General features: G+C 30.4%; 2 protein-coding genes across 20 annotated transcripts in view; one reads left to right on the top strand and one right to left on the bottom strand.

Moving 5' to 3' along the window:
* Window positions 1–13,459, bottom strand: part of fdl (beta acetylhexosaminidase fused lobes) — a 236,394-nt gene that overhangs the window by 123,674 nt on the left and 99,261 nt on the right. The window lies entirely within an intron of this gene.
* s-cup (spermiogenesis-related protein stanley-cup) overlaps window positions 1–13,459 on the top strand; it is a 45,740-nt gene that overhangs the window by 14,483 nt on the left and 17,798 nt on the right. For 9 of the 18 annotated variants that reach the window (XM_073955207.1, XM_073955206.1, XM_073955216.1 and 6 more), the window contains 2 exons: window positions 4,403–5,616; window positions 11,998–12,145. In XM_073955207.1, coding sequence (XP_073811308.1) covers window positions 4,748–5,616; window positions 11,998–12,145 — 1,017 coding nt within the window. In that variant the 5' untranslated portion in view covers window positions 4,403–4,747. Of the gene's footprint in view, window positions 1–4,367; window positions 5,617–11,997; window positions 12,146–13,459 lie in introns of all 18 variants that reach the window. The other 9 variants (XM_073955225.1, XM_073955221.1, XM_073955226.1 and 6 more) reach the window with 3 other exon arrangements.

Here is a 13,459-nt window from a genome sequence, read left to right on the forward strand (position 1 = left end):
GCTTATGCCCTACTATTTAGGCGTGGGTTTTTAAGGAATATTTCAAAGCGAATGCCCTGCTATTTCGTCGTGGAACTTTAAGGAATATTTCAAATCTTATGCCCTGCTATTTCGTCGTGGAACTTTAAGGAATATTTCAAAGCTCATGCCCTGCTATTTAGGCGTGGATTTTTAAGGAATATTTCAAGTTTATGCCCTGCTATTTCGGCTTTGGTTTTTAAGGAATATTTCAAATCTTATGCCTTGCTATTTAGGTGTGGATTTTTAAGGAATATTTTAAAGTTTATGCCCTGCTATTTAGGCGTGGATTTTTAAGGAATATTTCAAAGCTTATGCCCTGCTATTTAGGCGTGGATTTTTAAGGAATATTTCAAAGCTTATGCCCTACTATTTAGGCGTGGGTTTTTAAGGAATATTTCAAAGCGAATGCCCTGCTATTTCGTCGTGGAACTTTAAGGAATATTTCAAATCTTATGCCCTGCTATTTCGTCGTGGAACTTTAAGGAATATTTCAAAGCTCATGCCCTGCTATTTAGGCGTGGAATTTTAAGGAATATTTCAAGTTTATGCCCTGCTATTTCGGCTTTGGTTTTTAAGGAATATTTCAAATCTTATGCCTTGCTATTTAGGTGTGGATTTTTAAGGAATATTTCAAAGTTTATGCCCTGCTATTTAGGCGTGGATTTTTAAGGAATATTTCAAAGCTCATGCCCTGCTATTTAGGCGTGGATTTAAAGGAATATTTCAAAGCTTATGCCCTGCTATTTAGGCGCGGATTTTAAGGAATATTTCAATGCTCATGCCCTGCTATTTAGGCGTGGATTTTTAAGGAATATTTCAAAGCTCATGTCCTGCTATTTAGGCGTGGATTTTTAAGGAATATTTCAAAGCTCATGCCCTGCTATTTAGGCGTGGATTTTTAAGGAATATTTCAAAGCTCATGCCCTGCTATTTATTCGTGGATTTTTAAGGAATATTTCAAAGCTCATGCCCTGCTATTTAGGCGTGGATTTTTAAGGAATATTTCAAAGCTCATGCCCTGCTATTTAGGCGTGGATTTTTAAGGAATATTTCAAAGCTCATGCCCTGCTATTTAGGCGTGGATTTTTAAGGAATATTTCAAAGCTCATGCCCTGCTATTTAGGCGTGGATTTTTAAGGAATATTTCAAAGCTCATGCCCTGCTATTTAGGCGTGGATTTTTAAGGAATATTTCAAAGCTCATGCCCTGCTATTTAGGCGTGGATTTTTAAGGAATATTTCAAAGCTCATGCCCTGCTATTTAGGCGTGGATTTTTAAGGAATATTTCAAAGCTCATGCCCTGCTATTTAGGCGTGGATTTTTAAGGAATATTTCAAAGCTCATGCCCTGCTATTTAGGCGTGGATTTTTAAGGAATATTTCAAAGCTCATGCCCTGCTATTTAGGCGTGGATTTTTAAGGAATATTTCAAAGCTCATGCCCTGCTATTTAGGCGTGGATTTTTAAGGAATATTTCAAAGCTCATGCCCTGCTATTTAGGCGTGGATTTTTAAGGAATATTTCAAAGCTCATGCCCTGCTATTTAGGCGTGGATTTTTAAGGAATATTTCAAAGCTCATGCCCTGCTATTTAGGCGTGGATTTTTAAGGAATATTTCAAAGCTCATGCCCTGCTATTTAGGCGTGGATTTTTAAGGAATATTTCAAAGCTCATGCCCTGCTATTTAGGCGTGGATTTTTAAGGAATATTTCAAAACTCATGCCCTGCTATTTAGGCGTGGATTTTTAAGGAATATTTCAAAGCTCATGCCCTGCTATTTAGGCGTGGATTTTTAAGGAATATTTCAAAGCTCATGCCCTGCTATTTAGGCGTGGATTTTTAAGGAATATTTCAAAGCTCATGCCCTGCTATTTAGGCGTGGATTTTTAAGGAATATTTCAAAGCTCATGCCCTGCTATTTAGGCGTGGATTTTTAAGGAATATTTCAAAGCTCATGCCCTGCTATTTAGGCGTGGATTTTTAAGGAATATTTCAAAGCTCATGCCCTGCTATTTAGGCGTGGATTTTTAAGGAATATTTCAAAGCTCATGCCCTGCTATTTAGGCGTGGATTTTTAAGGAATATTTCAAAGCTCATGCCCTGCTATTTAGGCGTGGATTTTTAAGGAATATTTCAAAGCTCATGCCCTGCTATTTAGGCGTGGATTTTTAAGGAATATTTCAAAGCTCATGCCCTGCTATTTAGGCGTGGATTTTTAAGGAATATTTCAAAGCTCATGCCCTGCTATTTAGGCGTGGATTTTTAAGGAATATTTCAAAGCTCATGCCCTGCTATTTAGGCGTGGATTTTTAAGGAATATTTCAAAGCTCATGCCCTGCTATTTAGGCGTGGATTTTTAAGGAATATTTCAAAGCTCATGCCCTGCTATTTAGGCGTGGATTTTTAAGGAATATTTCAAAGCTCATGCCCTGCTATTTAGGCGTGGATTTTTAAGGAATATTTCAAAGCTCATGCCCTGCTATTTAGGCGTGGATTTTTAAGGAATATTTCAAAGCTCATGCCCTGCTATTTAGGCGTGGATTTTTAAGGAATATTTCAAGGGTTATGTCCAGTACTTTAAGCGCGAATTTTTAAGGAATATTTCAAGGGTTATGCCCAGCACTTTAGGCGTGGATTTTCAAGGAATATTTCAAAGCTCATGCCCTGCTATTTAGGCGTGGATTTTCAAGGAATATTTCAAAGCTCATGCCCTGCTATTTAGGCGTGGATTTTTAAGGAATATTTCAAAGCTCATGCCCTGCTATTTAGGCGTGGATTTTAATGAATATTTCAAAGCCTATGCCCTGCTATTTAGGCGTGGATTTTTAAGGAATATTTCAAAGCTTATGTCCTGCTATTTAGGCATGGATTTTTAAGGAATATTTCAAAGTTTATGCCCTGCTATTTAGGCGTGGATTTTTAAGGAATATTTCAAAGCATATGCCCTGCTATTTAGTCGTGGATTTTTTTAAGAATATTGCAAGGCTTATGCCCTGCTATTTAGGCGTGTATTTTTAAGGAATATTTCAAGGCTTATGCCCTGCTATTTAGGCGTGGATTTTAAGGAATATTTCAAAGCTTATGCCCTGCTATTAAGGCGTGGATTTTTAAGGAATATTTCAAAGCTTACGCCCTGCTATTTAGGCGTGGATTTTAAGGAATATTTCGAAGCTTATGCCCTGCTATTAAGGAGTGGATTTTTAAAGAATATTTCAAAGATAAGCCCTGCTATTTAGGCGTGGAGTTTTAAGGAATATTTCAAAGCTTATGCCTTGCTATTTAGGCGTGGAGTTTTAAGGAATATTTTAAAGCTTATGCCTTGCTATTTAGGCCTGGGTTTTAAGGAATATTTCAAAGATTATGCTCTGCTAATTAAGCCCTGCTATTTAGGCGTGGGTTTTTAAGGAATATTTCAAAGCGGATGCCCTTCTATTCAGGCCTGGATTTTTAAGGAATATTGCAAGTTTATGCCCTGCTATTTAGTCCTGGATTTTTAAGGAATATTTCAAGACTTATTCACAGATATTTAGGTGTGGATTTTTAAGGAATATTTCAAAGCGGATGCCCTTCTATTCAGGCCTGGATTTTTAAGGAATATTGCAAGTTTATGCCCTGCTATTTAGTCCTGGATTTTTAAGGAATATTTCAAGACTTATTCACAGATATTTAGGTGTGGATTTTTAAGGAATATTTCCTGCTATTTAGGCAAGCAATATTTCAAAGCTTAAATTTAGCTATTTAGGAGTGGATTTCTAAGCAATATTTTAAGGCTTATTCTCAGATATTTAGGCAAGGATTTCTAAACAATATTTCAAGGCTTATTCTCAGCTATATAGGCGAGGATTTCTAAGCAATATTTCAAGCTCTATTCTCAGCTATTTAGGCAAGGATTTCTAAGCATTATTTTAAGGATTATTCTCAGCTATATAGGCTAGGATTTCTAAACAATATTTCAAAGCTTAAATTCAGCTATACAGGAGTGGAGGTCTAAGCATTATTTCAAGGCTTATTCTCAGCTATTTAGACGAGGATTTCTAAGCAATATGTCAAGGCTTATTCTCAGCTATTTAGGCGAGGATTTCTAAACAATATTTCAAGGTCTATTCTCAGCTATTTAGGCGAGGATTTCCAAGCAATATTTCAAGGCTTATACTCGGCTATTTAAGCGAGGAATTTTATGCTATATTTTACGACTTATACTCAGCTATTTAGGAGTGGGTTTCTAAGCAACATTTCTACGTTTATTCGCAGCTATTTAGACGTAGATTTTTAAGAAATATTTCAAAGTTTATGCTGTCATGTACAATATGTCACCCCTTGTTATTTTTTATTTTAAATCTAAACCAGTTAATAATAAATCTAAATTTAATATAACCTAAAAGTATGCAACAAAGAGATCAAACAAAAACAAATTAAAAATAACGCCCCTGAATATGCAAACAAATAAAATTTTTAATGAACTGATGATGCAGAATAAATATGGCACAATACAACAACTTGACAAGTCATAAAAAAACGAAGGGCTGAACTGAGAAAACAAGTTAACATAAACGAAGTTAATTGATTTTTAAGGGATCATAAAAAATAGAGGAAAAAACAAAACACAGATATCGTAACAACAACCACAACATATCATAACATAGTTTTTTTATAACAAAACACAAACTGATTCCTTAGAACAATAAAAACAGAACCAAGAGTAGAACAAATCAAAAACTATAAAAAAGATGTCACTAAAAGGATATGCAATAATGGCAGCCATAAGCGCTCACAATCGTCGCAGCAGCAGCAGCAACAACAACAATAATCACAATGAAAGCAACAGTATTATCACGACCACCGCCACCACAACTACACAAAGTGCAATTATAACTGGTAAGCAGGATTTGGCAACAGAAATGTCCAGTATGCCTTCTATGGCGTTTATCACTTCACAAGCCTCAGGCAACAAATCAACAACTTCGAAACAACAATTGGACAATGTGATGACAACGAATTCAACATCCTTTGCAGCAGCACCGGCAACAAGAAAAACGTGGCCAACAACTTCAACATTTCCAACAGCAGCAGTTGGTGAAATGACAAAACATGTCCCCCATATTTCCCCTCATACATCTCAAGTAGCAACAACTACACCACTGAATCCTTATAGTAGGCCCAAACAAACTTATGTCACCTCTTCAACATCTATGGAAGAACATCATCTACATCCCCATCATCGTTTAGAGCCACAACATACCCATCATCACCACCATCGTCATTACAATAAAATTCCAGAAACAGGACATATTGGTGGTCCGAACTCGAGCAATGAAGCGGAGGGCGATAATGAAGAAGAACAACCAAATGAAAGCTATGAAGAAGATGAGGATGAAAGTGACACTGTTGATGGTCAAGATGACATGGCCGCTAGACAACGACCCATAAATACCTTTTATGGCAGTGGTTTTGGTATTTTCCATCAACAACGTTCCAATGTGGCTGGAGGTGGTGGCGGCGGAGGTATTGCCCTTATAACTGGTAACAGTGGCACAGGTTTGGGCGGCAGTGGCTATTCAAATGGCATCAACAACAATGTCAATCTTCTATTGGGAGGGTAAGTATTGAATATTGTTTCTTAATTGGAAATCATGTTTTGTTTATTATTAATTTTTTTTATGATTTTTCTATGTTCATTGTTTCGCACATCACCGCATGATGAAGATAGAATGCGGTTGCAAATTTATAATTCGTTTTTTTTTTTCAATTCTACAAATGGTTAGGGTGAGCCAGGCCTTTCATGTTGCAAAAGGGTTTGGCTCAACCTAAATATTGTTGATATTGCCTAACAGAGATTTCTATTAGAAGATAAAGAAACAGTTATAATAAACAATTTTATGACATTTTCATAGAGGAGTGGACTATGGCAAGTGGAATAGTAACAAGTCTCCCATTTGGAATATTGCAAAGTAATGCGGATTACATAGAGACATTTTGAGGGTTATCATGAATGAAATTTCTCCGTGAGTTTTGTCTTTCCGCCGTTGCAACTTAAGGGAGAAAGTGAAAAAATTCACGGGGAATTGCCGTTCGTGATAACCTCCTTTTTGAGATGTTAGAAAATAAATATGTTTTTTAGTTGTTTACAAAATCGTGGATTTTTACAAAATATGTTTTTATAAAAATATTTTTTTTATAAATATTTTTTATCGAAGCCTAGATTTCTTAAAAATATTTTTTATCAAAGGATAGATTTTTTAAAAATATTTGTTATCGTTTTAATCGAAGCGTGTATTTAAAAAATTTACATTTTTATATCGAAGCGTGGATTTTTTAAAAATATTATTTTATTTTTTATGTCTTTTATTTTTTTATATTTCTTAATCGAAGCGTAGTTTTTTTTAAATATTATTTTTATATTTTGGATTTTTTAAAAATAATTTTTATATTATTTATCGTAGCGTGCATTTTTTAAAAAATATTAATTATATACTTTTTTATCGATGCGTGGATTTTTTTACCGAAGCATGGATTTTTTTAATATTTTGTTTTTTATATTTTTTATAGAAGAGCGGATTGTTTTAAATATTTTTTTTTTATCGAAGCGGGAATTTTTTAAAATATTTTTATCAAACCTCAGACTTTTTAAAATATTTTTTTATTCTTTTAATTTAAAAATAGTATTTTCTTTATAAATAGTATTTTTATATTTTTTAACGAAGCGTGGATTTTTTAAAAATCTACTGTACTGAAGCGTAAATTTTTCATCGAAGTACGAATTTTTCAAAAAATATTTTGATTTTTTATCGAGGCATAGATTTTTGATTTGTTATCGAAACGTGGATATTTAAAATATTTTTTATTTCTTTCTAGAACATTTTTTTCACAAAGCGTGGATTTTTAATTTATTTTTTATTGTTTGCGAAGCGTATTTGTTTTAGAAATATTTTTATCAAAACGTGGAATTTTTAATTTTTTATTTTTTGCGAAGCGTAGATTTTTTAGAATTTTTTTTTTTTTTTTATTGAAGCGTGAATTTTTTAAAATATTTTTTATTTTTTTACTAAACCGTGGATTTTATATCAAGGCATTAAGTTTTTTAAAAAAAGTTTTAATTTTTTATCGATGATTCGATTTTTAAAAATATATTTAATCTTTTATCGAAGCGTGGATTTTTTAAAAATATTTTATTTTTTATCGAAGCGTGGATTATTAAAAACATTTTTAATTTTATCGAAGTGTGGATTTTTCAGATATATTTTATTTTAATCGAAACGTGGATTTTTCAGATATATTTTATTTTAATCGAAACGTGGATTTTCTAAAAATATTTTTTTATTTTTTATCGAAGCGTGGATTTTTTAAAAATATTATTTATTTTTCATCGAAGTGTAGAATTTTTATCGCAGTGTAGATTTTTTATTTTTCATCGATTTTTTATAGCCGTATAGTTTTTTTATCGAAGCGTGGATTTTTTACAAATTTTGTTTATTTTTTATCGAAGCGTGGATTTTTTAAAAATATTTTTTATTTTTTATCAAAGCGTGGATTTTTTAAAAATATTTTTTTTATTTTTTATCAAAGCGTGGATTTTTTAAAAATATTTTTTATTTTTTATCGAAGCGTGGATTTTTTAAAAATATTTTTTTATTTTTTATCGAAGCGTGGATTTTCTAAAAATATTTTTTTATTTTTTATCGAAGCGTGGATTTTTTAAAAATATTTTTTTTATTTTTTATCGAAGCGTGGATTTTTAAAAATATTTTTTTATTTTTTATCGAAGCGTGGATCTTTTACAAATATTTTTTTTATTTTTTATCGAAGCGCGGATTTTTTAAAAATATTTTTTTTATTTTTTATCGAAGCGTGGATTTTTTTAAAAATATTTTTTTTCGAAGCGTGGATTTTTTAAAAATATTTTTTTTATTTTTTATCGAAGAGTGGATTTTTTAAAAATATTTTTTTATTTTTTTCGAAGCGTGGATTTTTTAAAAATATTTTTTTTTTATTTTTTATCGAAGCGTGGATTTTTTAAAAATATTTTTTTTTTATTTTTTATCGAAGCGTGGATTTTTTAAAAATATTTTTTATTTTTTATCGAAGCGTGGATTTTTTAAAAATATTTTTTATTTTTTATCGAAGCGTGGATTTTTTAAAAATATTTTTTATTTTTTATCGAAGCGTGGATTTTTTAAAAATATTTTTTTATTTTTTATCGAAGCGTGGATTTTTTAAAAATATTTTTTTATTTTTTATCGAAGCGTGGATTTTTTGTTTTTAATCGAAGCGTGGATTTTTTAAAAATATTTTTTATTCTTTATCGAAGCGTGGATTTTTTAAAAATATTTTTTATTCTTTATCGAAGCGTGGATTTTTTAAAAATATTTTTTGTTCTTTATCGAAGCGTGGATTTTTTAAAAATATTTTTTATCGTTATCGAAGCGCGGATTTTTTAAAAATATTTTTTTATTCTTTATCGAAGCGTGGATTTTTTAAAAATATTTTTTTTAGTTTTTATCGAAGCGTGGATTTTTTGAAAAATATTTTTTTTATTTTTTATCGAAGCGTGGATTTTTTAAAAATATTTTTTTTATTTTTTATCGAAGCGTGGATTTTTTAAAAATATTTTTTTATTTTTTATCGAAGCGTGGATTTTTTAAAAATATTTTTTTATTTTTTATCGAAGCGTGGATTTTTTTAAAAATATTTTTATTTTTTATCGAAGCGTGGATTTTTTAAAAATATTTTTTATTTTTTATCGAAGCGTTGATTTTTTGAAAAAAAAAAATATTTTTTATCGAAGCGTGGATTTTTTGAAAAAAAAAAAAAATATTTTTTATCGAAGCGTGGATTTTTTGAAAAAAAAAATATTTTTTATCGGAGCGTGGATTTTTTAAAAATATTTTTTTATTTTTTATCGAAGCGTGGATTTTTTAAAAATATTTTTTTTATTTTTTATCGAAGCGTGGATTTTTTAAAAATATTTTTTTATTTTTTATCGAAGCGCGGATTTTTTTAAAAATATTTTTTTATATTTTATCGAAGCGTGGATTTTTTAAAAATATTTTTTTATTTTTTATCGAAGCGTGGATTTGTTAAAAATATTTTTTGATTGTCTAAGTCTGGAGTTTCCCCCATTGGCTTAACTTCATCACTTTCCTCTTTGCAGAGAAAAATGTTTACAAAACGCACTGACAGCTTGCAAAATTTACTGATCGCTACCAATATCATGATTTCATGAGAATACTCGATGCTTAAAGAGTTCAGGTTTTCACTAAAAAAAATCATCATTTCAAAAACTGAAAAGCCAATTGATAATTCCCTTCGCCGGGATGAAATCATGATATTGGTAGCGATCAGTAAATTTTGCAAGCTGTCAGTGCGTTTTGTAAACATTTTTCTCTGCAAAGAGGAAAGTGATGAAGTTAAGCCAATGGGGGAAACTCCAGACTTAGACAATCATATGATTGAATCTTCAACTAAAACAAAACAAACAAAAATATTTTTTATTTTTTATCGAAGCGTGGATTTGTTAAAAATATTTTTTATTTTTTGCGAAGTGTAATTTTTTTATATTTTATCGAAGCGCAGATTTTTTATTTTTTTTATCGAAGTGTGGATTTTTTTAAAAGATTTTTTTTATTTTTATCGGAGTGTAGAATTTTTATTTTTTATAGAAGCGTGGATTTAAAAAAAAATAATATAAGCATAAATATATTCTTTTTTTATCGACGCGTAAATTAAAAAAAAAAACTTTTTTATTTTTTATCGAAACGTAGATATTTTAAAAATACTTTTTATTTTTTGAATCTATTTTTTTATTTTACAAAAATATTTTTATTTTTTAAATTGTTTTTTACTTTTAAAACTATTTTTTATTAATTAAAAATATTTTTTATTTATTAAAAATACTTTTTTATTTTTTATCGAAGTGTTGATTTTTTAAAAATATTTTATTTTTTATCGAAGCGTTGGTTTTTTAAAAATATTTTTTAATTTTATAGTAGCATTGTTTTTTTAAAAATATTTTTTAAATTTTTAAAATATTTTTAATTTTTTTTTCGAAACTTGGAATTTTTTAAACGTATTTTTTTTTATCGAAGCGTGGATTTTTTAAGCATATTTTTTATATTTTCTATCGAAGCGTGGATTTTCTAAAATATTTTTTACCGAAGCTTGGATTTTTTAAAATATTTTTTATATTTTCTATCGAAGCGTGGATTTTCTAAAATATTTTTTACCGAAGCTTGGATTTTTTAAAATATTTTTAACCGAAGCTTGGATTTTTTAAAATATTTTTTATATTTTCTATCCAAGCGTGGGTTTCTTAAAAATATCTTTTATATTTTTTGTCGAAGCATGGATTTTTTAACATACTTTGTTATATTTTTATCGAAGCGTGGATTTTCTAAAATATTTTTTACCGAAGCTTGGATTTTTTAAAATATTTTTTATATTTTCTATCGAGGCGTGGATTTTCTAAAACATTTTTTTAAAATATTTTTTATATTTCCTATCGAAGCGAGGGTTTCTTAAAAATATTTTTAATATTTTTTGTCGAAGCATGGATTTTTTAAACATATTTTTTTATATTTTTTATCGAAGCTTGGATTTTTTATAATATTTAATTTATTTTTTCCATAGAAGATACGCTTCTATTTTTTAAAAATATTTTTTAATAGTTTTTATATATTTTTAAAAATATTTCAAGGATCGTGCTCAGCTATTTAGGCGTGCAGTTTAAGGATTATTACAAGTGTCGTGCTCAGATGTTTAGGTGTGGATTTTTAAGGAATATTTCAAGGCTCGTGCTCAGCTATTTAGTCGTGGTTTTTTAAGGAATATTTCAAGGGGTGTGGTCAGCTATTTCGTTGGATTTTTAAGGAATGATTCAAGGGGTGTGCTCAGCACTTTAGGAGTGGATTTTTAATAAATATTTCAAGGTCCATGCCCAGCACTTTAGGAGTGGATTTTTAAGGAATATTTCAAGGTCCATGACCCGCACCTTAGGCGTGGATTTTTAAGGAATATTTCAAGGTCCATACCCAGCACTTTAGGCGTGGATGTTAAAGGAATATTTCAAGGTCCATACCCAGCACTTTAGGCGTGGATGTTAAAGGAATATTTCATGGCCCGTGCTGATTTTTTTAGGCGTGGATTTTTAATGAATATTTCACGACCCGTGCTGAGTTATTTAAGCTTGGATATTTTAGGAGTATTTTCGGCTATTTAGGCGTGGATATTTAAGGTATATTTCAAGGCTCGTACTCAGCTATTTAGGCGTCAATTTTTACGATATATTTTACATTATTTTGTTTAGCCTTTGACCTTTATGTACCTCTATCCCAAATTCTCTACTTTATGCAATTTGAAATGTAAATTACAATGACCTTTAGAGAGCTGTGGTTGTTGTGTGTTGTAGTACAAACGATTGATTCATTTTAAACACGAAACTTTAGCAAGTTGCACGTGAAGATAATTTGCATAATGGTATATCATAGTGATTTTTAGACATCAAATTAAATTTAGGGGTTTTAATATTAAAACTCTATCTAAACGAAATCGTTTTAGCCATCGGAACTGCATATCCAAGGATATGTGATTGTTACCTGAAATCAATTTAATCGATATTCCAATGACTCATTAAATAATATTTTAACGCCACCCAACCCCCACCCATGTCACTTTCTTACATACTTTGACACAATCCAAAAGGTTTCAAATGCTATTGCGTGCTCTATAAACTAAATAAAGACGCCAATTGTAGCAATTAAAATAAATATATTTTCACTTGTCCTGATTATCCTTAAGTTATTATGGCCAGACATGAGACAAACACTTGTCATTTTTTTCTCTTTCCTTTTCTTTTGATTGTCATACTTTGTGGGTCATTTATTACGTTGTCTGTATTGGTTTTAGTTTTGCTGTCTCATTTAGTATTTTTCCATATTATCCATTCGATTTTGACTCTTTATTTTCTTTTACGTTATTATTTTAGAGCCATGTTAACGTTGATAACGACCATTTTGTGTGTTGTTTGCTATTGTTGCCATCGCAACATAAAGAAACGTACCGAAGCTGCCTATCGCCAGCAACGACAATGGCTGGAAAATGATCCGAATATGGAAATTTACAGTGTGGAACAGGTGAGTAAGAAGCCATGAACTAGCGGCATAGATACATATATGTACGTATACGTACATAAGTATGTATGTATGCGTGTATATGTTGTTACACATGTTTTGATGTATATAATAAATAATCATTATAAATAATAAATGCTCCACAAAGAAAATTATTCAATATGGCGAAGAAATTATCTTTTTATAATATGATACTAAGAAATAACTAGTACTAACACCTAAAAGTATGCAACAAAAGCCTAAATGTATGTTAAAATATCACATATGAATATATGTGATAGTTAATGCTATGAGAGCGATTTTAAGTAATTTTTAAGGAATATTTCAAGGTCCATGTCCAGCGCTTTATGCGTGGATTTTTAAGCAATATTTCAAGGTCCATGCCCAGCACTTTAGGCGTGAATTTTTATAAAATATTTCAAGGGTTATGCCCAGCACTTTAGGCGAGGATTTTTATAAAATATTTCAAGGGTTATGCCCAGCACTTTAGGCGTGGATTTTTATAAAATATTTCAAGGGTTATGCCCAGCACTTTAGGCGTGGATTTTTATAAAATACTAGCAAAATGCCTGCTACTTCGTATGCGGAAAAGGAATAACATACGAACAAACAATATTTAATATGGTGGACACTGAAAATTTTGATGTACTAATACCTTTTTGAAGTTATGAGTTTTGGCTTTGAACGCTAACACGCCATGACAACATTTTGTGATATGTTATTCAAGGACGTGGGTTCAAATCCCAGCCGGGCTCTGCCTGTTTTTTATTTTTTGAAATTTTGCCTTTTTAGGGCGAAGATCATTTTTAATGATTTTTGTTAATTTTCTCGTTTAGAATTTGAACCCACGTCCTTGAAAAACATATCACAAAATGTTGTCATGGCGTGTTAGCGTTCAAAGCCAAAACTCATAACTTCAAAGTCAGCGCAAAAAAAAGCGTTTGATATGAAGAAAATACATTTCTGTGGCCAAGTATCCGCGTTAATGTACAAAAAAACACATTTGCATTTGAAAAACGATAAGTTCTAGGTCAGAGAAGCCATTACATAGTCGATACGTCCGAAGATTTGCTTTACCACCAATGAAACCAGGTAACGTAATTTGGTGACTATGTGGGTTCGAGTCCTTGGCTTTCCTTTTTCACTTGCAAATAATTTCAGATCATCAAGCTTAACTCTAAACGAGAAAATTAACAAAAACAAATTTTGTTGAAAAGATACGTTTGACTTTTTCATTTCAGTACAATATTTAGAAATTCGTGTTAACATGAAAACAATAGTACAATATTCAGTACAATTTTTAAAATCCAGGACCTT

The sequence above is a fragment of the Musca autumnalis genome, unplaced genomic scaffold (genome assembly GCF_047663935.1).
Source record: "Musca autumnalis isolate F117 unplaced genomic scaffold, ASM4766393v1 scaffold_5, whole genome shotgun sequence".
NCBI classification, from domain to species: Eukaryota; Metazoa; Arthropoda; class Insecta; order Diptera; family Muscidae; genus Musca; species Musca autumnalis.